The sequence below is a fragment of the Poromitra crassiceps genome, assembly GCF_964638095.1.
Source record: "Poromitra crassiceps genome assembly, chromosome: 6".
Taxonomy (NCBI): Eukaryota; Metazoa; Chordata; class Actinopteri; order Beryciformes; family Melamphaidae; genus Poromitra; species Poromitra crassiceps.
Window position 1 is genome coordinate 1,061,174 of NC_139627.1, and position 14,710 is coordinate 1,075,883.

General features: G+C 42.5%; 1 protein-coding gene across 1 annotated transcript; it reads right to left on the reverse strand.

Annotated features, from left to right (window-relative positions):
- Window positions 1-7,876: 7,876 nt before the first annotated feature.
- uxt (ubiquitously-expressed, prefoldin-like chaperone) lies at window positions 7,877-14,521 on the reverse strand (the record flags this gene model as incomplete). The annotated part of the gene is made up of 6 exons (XM_083639175.1): window positions 7,877-7,992; window positions 9,395-9,458; window positions 11,287-11,394; window positions 13,322-13,389; window positions 13,570-13,651; window positions 14,433-14,521. 6 exons carry the CDS (start codon window positions 14,519-14,521, stop codon window positions 7,930-7,932), a joined length of 474 nt encoding a protein of 157 aa, XP_083495301.1. The 3' UTR covers window positions 7,877-7,929.
- Window positions 14,522-14,710: the final 189 nt, after the last annotated feature.

The following is a 14,710-nucleotide window of genomic DNA, read 5'->3' on the forward strand; positions in this document are numbered from 1 at the left end:
CATAAGAGTATTTTTGCTGAGATCAGCCTTGCCGACAAAGACGTCTATTCTATCTGCAGAAAGGCAAAACTTCAGTCTGTTCCCTCACTAATTGACCACATCTAACTCGCACCAGCTGGATGCTGTTTATTGAAAAACATGTGTATTATGAATATGTCAAAAAGCTTCATATGGACCTAAAAGGTGGTAAACTGTCATTATGGTGAAGACCTAAAAGGTGGTAAACTGTCATTCTGGTGAAGTGAGTTCAGGTGACAGGCTGAAGACATCTAATGCTAAGCAGCTAGCGATGCTAAGCTAGCTGCTAGCTACCTGCTGGCTGCTTGTTTACTCCCAGTTGAGGAGGTCCAGCTGTGTCTGCTCAGCAGGTCCGAGCCTCCGCTTTAACAACACACACTCTTCCATGGCTCTGTTTAGCTTAGCGTGCTAACGCAGCTAGCTCTCCCTTACCTAGCGTGCTAAAACAGCTAGCTCTGTCTTACCTAGCGTGCTAAAACAGCTAACTAGCTCTCCCTTACCTAGCGTGCTAACACAGAGCTAGTTGTCCGCCCCCGCCTCCTGGTTCTCTGAAGGCAGACTGGTTTAAAGAGTTGACCGGAGAGAGATGGAGTCCGTCTACAGGAGAGGAATTTGTTGTTGTTGTTGTTGTTGTTGTTGTTTCTCCACAAGCCGCAGACTGTGATGCGCGCTAACTCCTTTAGCTTTGTTTCTTCCTGTTTGGATAGACAGACGCCTCCTCACAGTTTGGACCTTCTTCTTCTTCTTCTGATAGCTTTCCGGCAGACTAGATGCCTTACGGCACATTGCTGCCTCTCACTGGTCGGAAGTATGACTGCTTTCACAGTCCTTGCCTGATTCCCAGTGGGATTCAGCAGGCTCTTCATTGATACAATCTTTGTGCCCAGGCTTAATACAGCAGCATAGCCTACAGCCTTTCTCTTTCTTGTGTGTAACAGTTACATGAGTACGTGTTACACAGTTTGTTGTTTTTTGCAAGTTGCACACAGTCCATCTTCATGTTTTCCAATCTTTGCCAAGTCCCATGCCAGTCCACAGTGCCCCAGTCTCAATCTAGTCATCACAACTGTGTGTCTTCTCTCACTCCCTAAATAACAATGTTCTTTTCTTACACTATTTTGTATATCGAAGTAGTGCCGCCCCTTCTTTTCATTTTCCCACTCTTTCTGCCACACAGCTGTTATCCTTCTTTTGATAATGGAGCTACACTCATACGTCCCAATGGGCACTCTCAGATCAACAGCCCTCTTCAGGGACTTTTTAGCTGCCATGTCAGCTACCTCATTCCCTTCCACTCCCACATGGGCTGGCACCCACAGAAACCCCACTGAACCTCCAGCATGCTCAATCCTATACAACAGAACAAACAGCTCCACTACAAGATCTGAACGGGCTCCCAGGCTTCTTCCCCTCAAAGTCATCCGAACTGAGGCCGAATCCGACCATATGACTGCCTGGCTCGGCCTCACCTCCTCCACCCACTGCAATGCCCATATTATAGCAATTAGTTATGTTGTATAAACTGAAACCCCCTCAGACAGTCGTCTAGATTTCACAATTTCCAAATCTGGAACGTAAAATGCAAATCCAGGTTTTCCAGTTTTGGGATCTTGTATAAATTTGGAGATGATGTTCCCAGTTGTTTTTTTTAGCCTTCCCCTCTCTATGTCACTATAATCCGTATTCTCATGTTTTCTTATCGTTTCTAAAACAGTGAAATCTATTTCTGGTGTGGGTAAAAGCCACGGTGGTACAACTGGCCAGTGAATTATAGGGGCCACCCCTACCTGTCCCAACTCCAGCTCTTCCATCTCTTTATTAACTTTGAATATGAAACACTCCTTTGCTCCTACTCTGCCCCATTCCCATGCGTCTTCCAAAACTAATTTTACTGGCTTCTCCCCTTGGTGTCCCCTTAGTTTACTTATATATTGCATTGCTAGTTTTGTTCGTCATATTCCCAATGGAGTTTCCCCCATTTCTACAAGTAAAGTTGGAATTGGAGCGGTATGGAAGGCCCCACAGCAAACTCCCAGTGCCTTTACCTGCACTACCTCCAATTTCTTGAGAGATGATTTGGCTGCTGTTCCCTAATAACATAAACACCCATAGTCTATTCTTGATCTTATCATTGCTCTCTATATCATTGTGAGTCCTGACCTGCACCCCATGTACTTCCTGAGATGGACCGCATTACATTTACTACCTTTTCACACATTGTGACTATGCCGTCTATCTGCCTTTTCCATGTTAACCTTTCATCAAAGGGCACTCCCAAAAATTTGAATTATTTTACCCTCTCAATTGCCTGCCGATACATAAACAAACCCTGAAACTCAGTTTTCTTATGACCAAATACAACATACTTTGTTTTTTATACCGATATCTTAAATCCCCACCTGCTTCCCCAATCAACTATTTTATTCAGTGCTTCCTGCATTCTCTCAGTTGTGTGTTTAATATTTCTGCCTCTCTTCCAGACTGCCCCGTCATCTGCAAATAGGGAGAGTCCAAAACCAGCCCCAATGTCGTGAAAGATGTCATTTATCATGTTATTGAGAAAAATGGGCAGTTTTACCCCACTCACGCGCCAGCCGTATAACATTTTGTTGGCGTTCCCACACAGACCGACTGTCTCTATAGGCGAGAAATTGAGAATTAAAATAAGGGACCGTTCATTATTTAGAAGGGGGGGTCACTGGAGGGATTTGGGGTGCTCCGAATTAAAAATCTGTGAACCTTCTCTGACCAAAATATATTTTGAGAGTTGGAGACATGCTTCCTCCAATACATGTGCAGTCACCAGCCACTTCTTTTCACCTGACAGCGAGGGGTTTTGACCAACCAGAGGAAGTGCTAGTGCAGTGATCCAGGACTCATACCTAACAGCTTCCTACGCACAGACACGGCCAATTGTGGATGTGTGGATGCCCGACCAATGTGGAGGTAACCCAGGGGCTCGAACCTGCGACCCTCGTGTTGGTAGGCAGGGAATCTAGCGCTGCACTCCCCTGGATGTGCATTTTGACTCATTTTTAAGAAAAAACTATCCGGTTCCAGCTTGTTAAATGTGAATATTTTCTGGTGTCTTTAGTCTTCTATAACAGTAAACTGATTATCTTTGGGTTGTTGTGGACTAGTTGGTCAGGACAAAAGAAGACATTTGAAAATGTCATCTTTGGGGGAAAAGTGATCAAAATTTTCCACCATTTTGTGACATTTTTAAGACCAAATTAATCATCGATTAGTCGAGACTATAATCGACAGATTGACAATGAAAATAATCAGAGCCAAACTATTCTGAGCTGAGGAAGTGTGTGTGTGTGTGTGAGAGAGAGAGCATATGTGTGTGCTCCTGACAGTTTCCTTTTGCCACTGCCTCTATTTAGCATCCAGTTTCCACGGCAACTGCATCCGTGGTGACGGAGCGCACACACACACACTTAGAATAAAAATAGAAGCAACTGGTTTTACTCTTTTTTTAGTCTATTACACAGAAACAGACAAGACAGGACACTGCTTTCAAGTCTGACATTTACCTAGATTTGTTAGAAACATGAACATTTCAGCTTTTCGCCAACTGGGGTGCTGCTAGATGATGTCACTAGGTCAGAATCAGAATCACTTATTGCCACAATATGCACGATTATGAGGAATTTATCTTAGTGTCAGTATGCAGCATAGCGGTCATATATCAATATTCAGAGAAAGAAAATAGATCTAAAAAACAATCACAAAGTTGCAAGAGCAGTCCAATATAATATACACACGAGTATGTCGATTCTCACTGTACAGTAGGGTAGTAAGGATTTTGAACGTTTTGTTGAATCAAAACAACCACAATCCAAGTCAGAAACACAACAGCATATGCTGTGAGCGAGCCTGTTAGAATTCAAACTCCTTACTACCAACACTTAACTAGACTGTACTCCACTACTGTACCCTACTGCAGGGGGTCAGGACCCCCCAGGGCATCATAAGATTATTTTGGGGGGGGAGGGGGGGTCGCGGGTTGATTGTGTATAATGGAAATTATAGAATATAAAACTGCGATTATAATGTATAAAGCCAGGAATAATCAACTTCCTGGAAATATCCAGGCGATGTTCTCTGATAGAGAGGGGGGTTATTGCCTCAGGAGGGAGTTAAATTTAAAAACCCAAAGAGCTCGGACGACATTAAAATCATACTGTATCTCAGTATGTGGAGTAAAGCTATGGAACGGTATGGATGTGGAGCTACAGCAATGTTCAAGTGTGATCCAGTTCAAAAAGAAATATAAAAAATGCATTATTATGAGGTATAGGGAGGAAGAGTTATAGTAACAATATTGAGTTATATATAATCTGTGTATGGTGTATATTAATTTCTGGACGGTTGTATATTGTATATATTGTATTGTATTGTATATTGTAATGAAATATAATTATGAAAGTGATTATTGTGGTTATAATAATGATTATAATGATAATAATTATTAAGATATCCTATGTATATATATGTATATATATATATGTGTACCGGTATATGTGCATATTCGGGTAATGCAATGTATATGCAGTGTAATTGTCAATTGTGTAATTATTTGAATTTGAGAATTATTGTCTCTGTTTTTGTTTATAATTGATTATTCGTTAATCATTTTTCTGTTGTATAGCTTGTTTAAGTAAGAAGGGTAGGCGCTATAAGCTATAGCTTCAGCCTACACCTTTTCGGTCTATCAGCCTTGTGCTGCTTGTTTGTACTTTTTCGTTTTATTTTATGAAATGTTTTAATTTCCCATGACCGAAATAAATAAATAAATAAAAATTGTCAAAAGAGAAAAAAGAAAAAAATAAGAAATTATTTTTCTCCCATGATTAAATCTCCCATACCAATGGTTTCATGTATTATAAAGCTATATAAAAACGATTTCAGTGAGTGAAATCAGTGTGTGAAAGTCTTTTGGGGGTCGTGGCTCAAAAAGGTTGAGAACCGCTGCCTACTGTACTGCACTGCACAGTAGTACATCATCTAGCAGCGCCCTCCCTAATAGGCGAAAAACTGAAATGTTCATCTTTCTAGCAAATCTAGGTAAATTTCAGCCTTGAAAGCAGTGTCTTTTCTTGTCTGAGGTGAAATGCAAATTAACTAGTCACATGATCAAACATTTCATGTCCACTGGTAATTCAGTGGACATCACAGTAATTCAGCAGTAAAACATGTATAACAGAGTTGACAGCTCACTCTGCTCTCTGAGCAATTCCATCGCGGGCCACACAGGGCCGCATGTGGCCCGCGTGCCGCAAGTTGAGTATCACTGATGTAGGGGACCCATATTATTTTCTATTGTCACCGTTGTCATTTGTGTTTCCTTCCCTCTTTCGTACTGGAACTGTATTGTGATTGTGGCTGTGTGTGGCACTTTTGGCCTACGACAAATTTCCCTTGGGGACAATAAAGTGTATCTTATCTTAACACATTCACTGCCAGCCGTTTTTTTTTTACTGTAGGTAGGTTCTGCCAGAGGGTTTTTTTGAGGATTCTGGCTCATCTTTCAAGACCCGAGGATTCTTTTCTGCTAAGATTTTGTGAACACACAATATCTCAAAAGAACTAATAGAATGTGTGCTTTCTCTGTCTAAAAGAGTTAGTTTGTAGAGTTAGTAGTTATGTAAGCATTAGCAGTTGAATACAGCATTAGTTTCAGCGTCAGAAAAATTATTCCGAGATAAACGGCTTTTTGTGAAATTCGATAGAACAGTCACTTTAACCATTCATTTTTGGCATCAGTAAGACGTCAGACATCTAAACAATAGTTTTGAACAGTAATTTCCTCCATAACAGCAGGAAACACCCCTCTACTTCAAACTCCTCCCTCCGTGTGTGTTCTTCTTGGCTGCAGCGGGCATGTCACAAGCTCGTTGCTGCTGCTGCTGTAACCTCGCGTCACCAGGCTCACTGCTTCTGCTGCCTGTCTGCTGGCGGCCGCTGTGCAAGTCTGGATCGGCTCGCTCGTTTCTTGTGGTTTGTGTTGAGGGCTTTGATGAAGCTTTTGCGATTCTGATCTTATTTATGCTGCGTGTTAAAGTGTGTTCCACCCGTAATCTATTATGCAAATTTGCAATCCCGCACCACCAGCAATCAGCGCGAAAACGAAAGCGTTTCCATTTTCACGAGAATGGCTTCCTCACACTGCTTTTTGCTTGCCTTCCTCTAGTCTGGGAGAGCACTGTCGCCACTTAGTGGGTCGGTGGAATGGGTTGTACACGTCCAATACTTATATAAGAGATGTAAAAGGGTTAGATGCACATCCCACGGTCAATTTTTTTTTTTTTTTTTTTGACGTATTAACACATTGAGTGCCAGCCATTTTTTCAATCCTGTAGGTAAGTTGTGCCAGGTTTTTTTTTTAGGATTCTGGCTCATTTTACAAGAGCCGAGGATTATTTTCTGTTAAGAATTCGTGAACACCAATCATCTAAAAATAACTAATAGAATGTGTGCTTTCTCTGTCTAAAAGAGTTAGTTTGCAGAGTTAGTAGTTATGTAGATATTAGCCGTTGAGTACAGCATGGTTTCAGAGATTTTCAGAGAGTTTGGAGATAAATGGATTTTTAGAACCACCTCACGTGCCTGTGATTATGGGTGCCCTTGTCTCCCACTCTGTGCGCTCTCTCTCTCTCTCTCTCTCTCTCTCTCTCCTCTCTCTCTCTTCTCTCTCTCTCTAGAGAGAGAGAGAGAGAGAGAGAGAGAGAGTGTGTGTGTGTCTCCAAACTCCTCCCTCCGTCTGTGCTGCGCAGTGCTCTGCTGCTGGGAGTTTGAGCAGCGACTCTCCCTGGCAGCGAGTGTGGATAGGTCTCACTGTCTCTTGGGTTTGAGAGCCCCGATGAACCCCCGTGCGACTCTAGGCTTTATGCTGCTCACCCAGTCCATTTCTGGAACCCCCCACCGCAGCAGCGCGAAGCGTCCCCGCCTACAGTATGAGAATGAGGCTCGTTCGTTTCTGACTGTAAAATCGCCAAGCCATTTCCGCGGGAGGCGGCTGCTTTTGGTCCACGGGTCCCGTGGCTGTGGCTTTGTCTCTGTCTCTGTCTGGAGAGAACTGTCGCCACTTAGTGGTCGGTAAAATAGATTATACACATTCTCTTGCTCCAATAGTGATATAGAAGACGTAAAAGTTGTTGATTGATGTCCCACCGTCAAAAAAAAAAAATGTTTATGTAAGACGAGATATCTCGGCTCTGGCACTCAAGCGTTGGATTATGTAAGATGAGATATCTCGGCTATGGCACTCAACGTGTTAATACGTCATTGGCAGTCAACCGTTGGATTTTTTTTGACGGATTAATACGTCATTGGCAGTGAACGTGTTAAACATAATTTACACAACAAAAAGAGAGAAAAAAAAGAAACGTACACAAATCAGAAAACATTTGTTGATACCACAATGTCTGCCAAATTCAAAGCATTAAATATATCCATCTATAAAAGGTAAAAGGGAGAATGTGGGCAATGTTTGTTTGTCTCTCTCTCACACTCTCTCTCTCTCTCACACTCACACTCACTCTCACACACACACACACTCACACACACACACACACACACACACACACACACACACAGGTTTCTCCTCACTTGGGCCCACATTTCAGTGGAAGTTGCAAAGCCGTAGCCCGTATGCCTGATTTGTTATGAATTTCCAAAGTTTGAAACTTTGGACGGTCGCTGTAGCGCCAGCATCAGGACTATTGGGGTACAAACATATCAGCAACAGAAACAGAAAACCTCTATTGTGAATCAATTGTTCTGAAGCCAAACGTTCCACCGTGCCCCCGGCAGTCCGGATCCACCTTGGTCAAGTCTGGATCCACCTCGCTCCTGTCCGGATCCACCTCGCTCCCCTCCGGGTTTTCCAGCAGCTTAAGAAGACTACAGGTCCTCTCTTCTTCTGCTGTCTGGCTGCTCTCTCAGCCCCTGCAGCTCCCGCAGACCCTGAGACGGAGAAGAAGATGACAGCGGCCAATCAGATGTCTCATACGCTGAAGAATATAAAACTCCACCCTGATATCGATTAGAGCTGCAACAATTAATCCATTAGTTGTCAACTATTAAATAAATAAATAAATAAATAAATAACTATTTTCATAATGACTAATTGGTTTGAGTGTTTTTAACAAGTCTAAATTATCTGATTGCAGCTTCTTAAATGTGAATATTTTCTGGTTTCTTTACACCTCTATGACAATAAACTGAATATCTTTGGGTTGTGGACAAAACAAGACATTTGAGGACATCATCTGGGGCTTTGGTAACACTGATCCACATTTTTCACCATTTTCTGACATTTTATAGAGCAAACAACTAGTCAATTAATTGAGACAATAATTGTCAGATTAATCAATAATGAAAATAATCATTAGTTGCAGCACAACTATGGATTCAAATCTTTGTGGGTTTTGAACCCCGACTGGCTGGGAATGTGAATGAATAATAATCAGCGCTGAAGATTCTTTGAGCAAGGCACTGAGGGTAAAGCTTTCTCGAGACAGCTTGTTCTCAACCTGGGACTCGGGACTCTCCAGGAAATCATCACCACATGATTTATGGGAAAGGGGAAAAAAAAAATCCATATTTCAAATATGCAAATGTATAATCACATCTACTTTTTCTCTATCGTTTTGTCTTTTTAATGAAGTACAGAATAGAATTCAGACATAGCAACAGCAATACATGTGTAGTGTAGTAACAGTGTGTAGTAACAGTGGTACATGTACTGTATGTGTAGTAACAGTGTGTAGTAACAGTGGTACATGTACTGTATGTGTAGTAACAGTGTAGTAACAGTGGTACATGTACTGTATGTGTAGTAACAGTCATGCTGTATGTGTGTCAACAGTAGCACAGATATATCTGGTGAAAGGGGTAACAACTAGGCAACCATCAAATCGCAAAAATCAAGATAAAACTTGTTTCTTTTCTTTCTAGGGTTTCAAGCCTCGAAGGGCCTGAAGCTACAGTATTGTTATTGTGTTGGTTTATTAGGGGTTCAAGCCCCTGAAGGCTGGAAACCCTATTGTATTTGCTAATGTGTGTTTGTTTCTTTCTTATTATTCTTATTTTCCTTCCGTAAAACCGTGTATATCTCAGAAACCCTAAGGCCCAGCAGAACTAGCTTACTTTGAGACCGTTTTTCTCATAAACATAGTTTGGAAACAGGCAAGACTTAAAGGGGTGTGTCTCACTCAATCTTTGGAGTACAAAGATAATTCTTACATCACCAGAAATCTTACATTCTCCTCTTTCCAACAGTGTATACAACTCAAAATGTGTTTTGGGGTCAATGTGACTGACTTTGATAGAGCAGGTCATTATGTGCAGTAGAGTATGAGCTGACCTCCAGCACCATGCGGATGTTGGCTTTGATCTTGGCAGAGTCTTTGGTCAGCAGCTCAGTGAAGCTGAAACACAAAGCATGTTAGCATTCCTCATTCATAACAATGGACACAACTAGCAGAAAGCTAACCTGATGAGATGTCATGTAAGCAAAAGGAACTACAGTAAGTAACTAAAGTTCAAATCATTGCGGGATGTTAAGACTCAGGTTGCTTTCACATATAAGCTGTTTGGTCCGCTTTAAACGCGCCAGAGTTCGTTTCACCGGATTCACCGGATAGCTTCGTTTGGGGTGGTGTGAAAGCGCAAACGAACTCTGGTCCGCTTAAAAACGTGGGTCTCGGTTCGCTTCCAAGTGAACCCTGGCGCGGTTCGTTTGTTGTGTGAAAGCAAACCAGACTAAACACAAGAGCGCCAGTGCATCTGATGCACTCATGCAGTGCAGCATGAGTAGAAGACGGTAGAATGGAGCAAAACAAACACTGCGGTGCGCACACATGTACTACAGTACCTGCGCGCCGCGTGACGTACGTCATAACAACAACACATCGTTTCTCAACAGCTTTCTCCTTCGGTACGTAGGCTACTCGTCTCATCTGCAGAATGAAATGTTCAACAGCTCGCTGCCTCTTCTGCTGCTCATATTGGGCACATTCTTGTCAAATATTTATTTAATAGTAACACCAAAGTAAAAGCAGAAATCACAATATTGCAGGTGGTGCTGCTCCATGGTTTCTGTTTTGTGGATTCACTTGTGTTGTTCAGTCAGCCCTCAGCCAGGCAAGAAGCCTGCTGAAGAGAGGAGAGATTTCCCGTCTCTATTCTGTCCAGTAGATGAGTGACTGTTTCGACCACGTGACATTGTTCAGAAAGTTTGGTGCTTGTGACAAATTGCTGTGTGAAAGTGAACCAGACCAAATGAAAATCGCAACAATGTTGCAACTTCACCCCCCCAGAAACGCACCGAGTCCACCAGCTTTTATGTGAAAGCGACCTCAGTTCTCAGTCTCTATCCGCTGCTCACCAAACGTCTGGGAGCCGAGAGTATCGGGATGTTACTTGTCACAAAGTGGGAGGGTATTGTTTCCATGGTGTGATGCATTCCTGTTAATAATAATACCAACTTTGGGGATTTTTAGGGAGCATTTTTTTGTTAACAATATGATACTATGACATGGAACATTAAATCATGTTTCATTTTAGTATGATTCTTTAGTTTGGCCGCCCTCTGCTGGAGGTGAAGAATTACTGCAGAGATAACACCTGACCGAGTGTTTATGTAAACTAATGGGAGCAATATATGTTAAGTGTTTGTATCTATGCGTTTTAGATTTGGTCCTGGTCTACTTAGTGAGCTGGTTGTATCTATGTGTTTTAGATGTTGGTCCTGGTCTACTTAGTGAGCTGGTTGTATCTATGTGTTTTAGATGTTGGTCCTGGTCTACTTAGTGAGCTGGTTGTATCTATGTGTTTTAGATCTTGGTCCTGGTCTACTTAGTGAGCTGGTTGTATCTATGTGTTTTAGATTTGGTCCTGGTCTACTTAGTGAGCTGGTTGTATCTATGTGTTTTAGATGTTGGTCCTGGTCTTACTCATTGAGCTGGTTGTATCTATGTGTTTTAGATGTTGGTCCTGGTCTTACTCAGTGAGCTGGTTGTATCTAGGTGTTTTAGATCTTGGTGCTGGTCTTACTCAGTGAGCTGGTTGTATCTAGGTGTTTTAGATCTTGGTGCTGGTCTTACTCAGTGAGCTGGTTGTATCTAGGTGTTTTAGATCTTGGTGCTGGTCTTACTCAGTGAGCTGGTTGTATCTAGGTGTTTTAGATCTTGGTGCTGGTCTTACTCAGTGAGCTGGTTGTATCTATGTGTTTTAGATGTTGGTCTTGGGTCTTACTCAGTGAGCTGGCTGGTCTTCTTGTGGATGAAGCGCAGAGCTTCGTCGTGAGTCATCTCCACAAAGAAACCCAAACCCACCGCCACGAAGATCCTGGACGCATCCTCCCTGAGAAGACACACCACTCTGCGTCAGAAACACACGCACACACAGCGGACAGCGGCTAGCTTGTTCAGACTGCCAGCCCTACTGTAGACTGCATATGAAACGCATAGCGCATAGTTCATACGTTTGGATACAGTATCAACTACACTGTGTTTCTCCCACACACCGCACAGCCTGTGTTTATTTTTTCTCTTTCTCTCTCATGTCTGTGAGATGTTATGTTTCTTCAAATCGATAGCCTACATATCATTGTGGATGGCCGCATAGAAATGCGCTTGCAACACTTTATGATTACACTCAGGCGTAGGGCTGCCACGATTATCGCATTACCACGGTTATACAAAAAGTCACGCCCACCGCAGGGTCAAGCTGATTATCGCATAAACACTTTTTTCTTTTTTTGCTTGTAAAAGTTATGTGATCTGAAATAAATGCATTCGTTTTTAAATAATCATTATAATTGTGTGGCCTATATTTTTCACATCATGTGATTGAAATTTCCACTCATCAATTGGCAGTTTTCTGATCAGAAAAAGTGCTTTGATCTGCTGGCCGCTTGGACACACTGAAAACCTGGCTCTTGTGGAGAAACCCATCGTTACTTCTACTTTCACTTTGACGCTACCTCTCTTAATGCACACTATAGGTCTCTCTCTCTCTCTCTCTCTCTGTGTGTGTAGACTAGTCTCTCAAGCCAGACTGTCTCTTCTACATTCTGCGAATGCAGCTTAAACAGTCTGTAATTCACGCCCACAGAACATGGACAAAGGAAGTTGGGGGGGGGGGGGCGCTTCAGACCGGAGGAGGTTCGAACCGATGCAGGTGATTGGAGAAATACGAGCGGATGATGCTCATATTTCTCCAATCAACTGCCTTTAGGCGGGACATCCCCCTATCATCGCTCATTATTTTCCCTGAGCCTCCCTTTCCGTTTTGACCAAGTTTTCTGTGCCCGAATTACAGACGTTTAGGCGGAAGCATTTAGAAAGTGTGAGAGCCAACCGTTTGTTTTAAGAGATGTGTGTGTGTGTGTGTGTGTGTGTGTGTGTGTGTGTGTGTGTGTGTGTGTGTGTGTGTGTGTGTGTGTGTGGAAAGAGCGAGCAAGAGAGTGCTTTCTCTCTTTCTCTGCCAATCATATAGCTTCCCCGCGGCCCGGCAGCAAATGCTTTGCGGACCATGGGACCGGTGGTTGGGGACCACTGCTACAGATAACCACTTCTGGGTTAGGCAATAGGCATATTTAGCAAGGGATTTCATCCGCCATTTATTTTCCCATAGACATTTTGTAAAATGCTTATAAGCTTCACTTGCTCAAACGAAACGATTCAGCTATATTTAGAAACAGGAGACTATAGAACATTTCACCAAAACATAAAACAATCAATTGAAATGGTAAATGGACTGTATAGAGCGCATTTTATATAATCTATCGACTACACAAAGCGCTTTTACTTGAATACCTCACATTCACTCACCAATAGCAGATTAAAAAAAAAAAAAATCGATGTTTTAAAGCATTTTACGAAATTTCTATGGGAAAACAAATGGCGGATGAAATCTCTTGGTACGCATGCTGAAGCAGGAAGTGACGTCAACTTTGGCCCCCAGTTCCCCTCCCCCTTGTCTCTGTATGAACGCCCGACCCGTCACACCCCGTGGTTTGTGTTGAGTGTTTAGTACTCACCCGTCACACACCGTGGTTTGTGTTGAGTGTTTAGTACTCACCCGTCACACCCCGTGGTTTGTGTTGAGTGTTTAGTACTCACACGTCACACACCGTGGTTTGTGTTGAGTGTTTAGTACTCACACGTCACACACCATGGTTTGTGTTGAGTGTTTAGTACTCACACGTCACACACCGTGGTTTGTGTTGAGTGTTTAGTACTCACCCATCACACACCGTGGTTTGTGTTGAGTGTTTAGTACTCACACGTGAGCCTGGACGTAGAAGTTACAACCCAGATCCACCTCAGTTTTCAGCTGCTGAGATCCACTCTCCTGCAGGGACAACAGAGTCCGTTTGTCAGCCTTCACTCACATTCTCCTGAGCAAAACATGAATAACATGCAGTGTTTCCTACAATGAGAGTGCAAAGTCTGTGTGTGTGTGTGTGTGTGTGTGTGTGTGTGTGTGTGTGTGTGTGTGTGTGTGTGTGTGTGTGTGTGTGTGTGTGTGTACCTGCAGAGCGTCTATTGTGTTTTTCAGCTGGAGATACTGAGAGATCTTCTCATAGACTCCATCTCTCTGCTCCAGCACTCGCCTGAAACACGCAAGTCAAGGTTAAAGCACGCACGCACTATTCAGAAGATATGTGGCTTTGGAGAATGGGCCGAATACACATTAATGAATATGGGGGCGAAGGGATATGTCATATTCTGAGATCACGTTGACTTTTCCCATTGACTCCAATACTCCAACTCTGACCTGCCGAAAACCTCCTAATAGTGGCCGTGTCGGTGGAAAGCAATGGACAAAACCCGCGCGACAAAATGACAGGAAGTGAGTTGAAGTTGAATCGTCTTGCTTGAAATCCCATCGTCTTTGGCAATCAGTGTTGGGCAAGTTACTTTCAAAATGTAATATACTACATATTACTAGTTAGTTTGATTTGAAAGTAATTACTTTACAATATTACTTTCTGTGTAGAGTAACTTGTTACTTATTTCACTTCTTTTGCATTACTTTTACCAAAACAACAGCAGCAGCACGATGACATTGCCGCCCCGGAACCATCCCGAAAAATAATTTTCAACCGCCTTGAAATCAGTGTAAACAATCCAAAATTCTAAATGTTATTCTTTTCCTTTGTTATTGTCATCTATAGTGGTTATTTGCATAAAAACACAGTTTGATTAGGAAATAATTGTATCTTTTTTATGTGCTTTGATTTATCAAATGTAACTCAGTTACTTTTGTAATGAGTTACCCCCACCAACACTGTTGGCAATATACAAGTGTTCTCCTCCATGCTCCTTTCCAACAAATCAACAACAAATAAACAAACCAACAACAAACCAACAAATCAAACGGAGGAGACTCACTGGAGGTCTTTCTGCAGCACGTCAGAGATGAAGCTTTCATACTGCAGCACCTTCTCCTGCTGCACGTCGCTGTCAGCGGCCGCCGCCATCTTCTTCACTCACACTCTGACTCCACTTCCGCTGTTCCCGTTTCAAAATAAAATCTTCTTCTTCTTCTTCTAATGTTTTATGGCGGTTGGCAAACATCTTATGTGCATTACCGCCACCTTCTGGATTTTAGCAGTTACAAAAATATTCTCTTCTGTGTGAAAAACAAAACTACGTCCACCCAAAATACT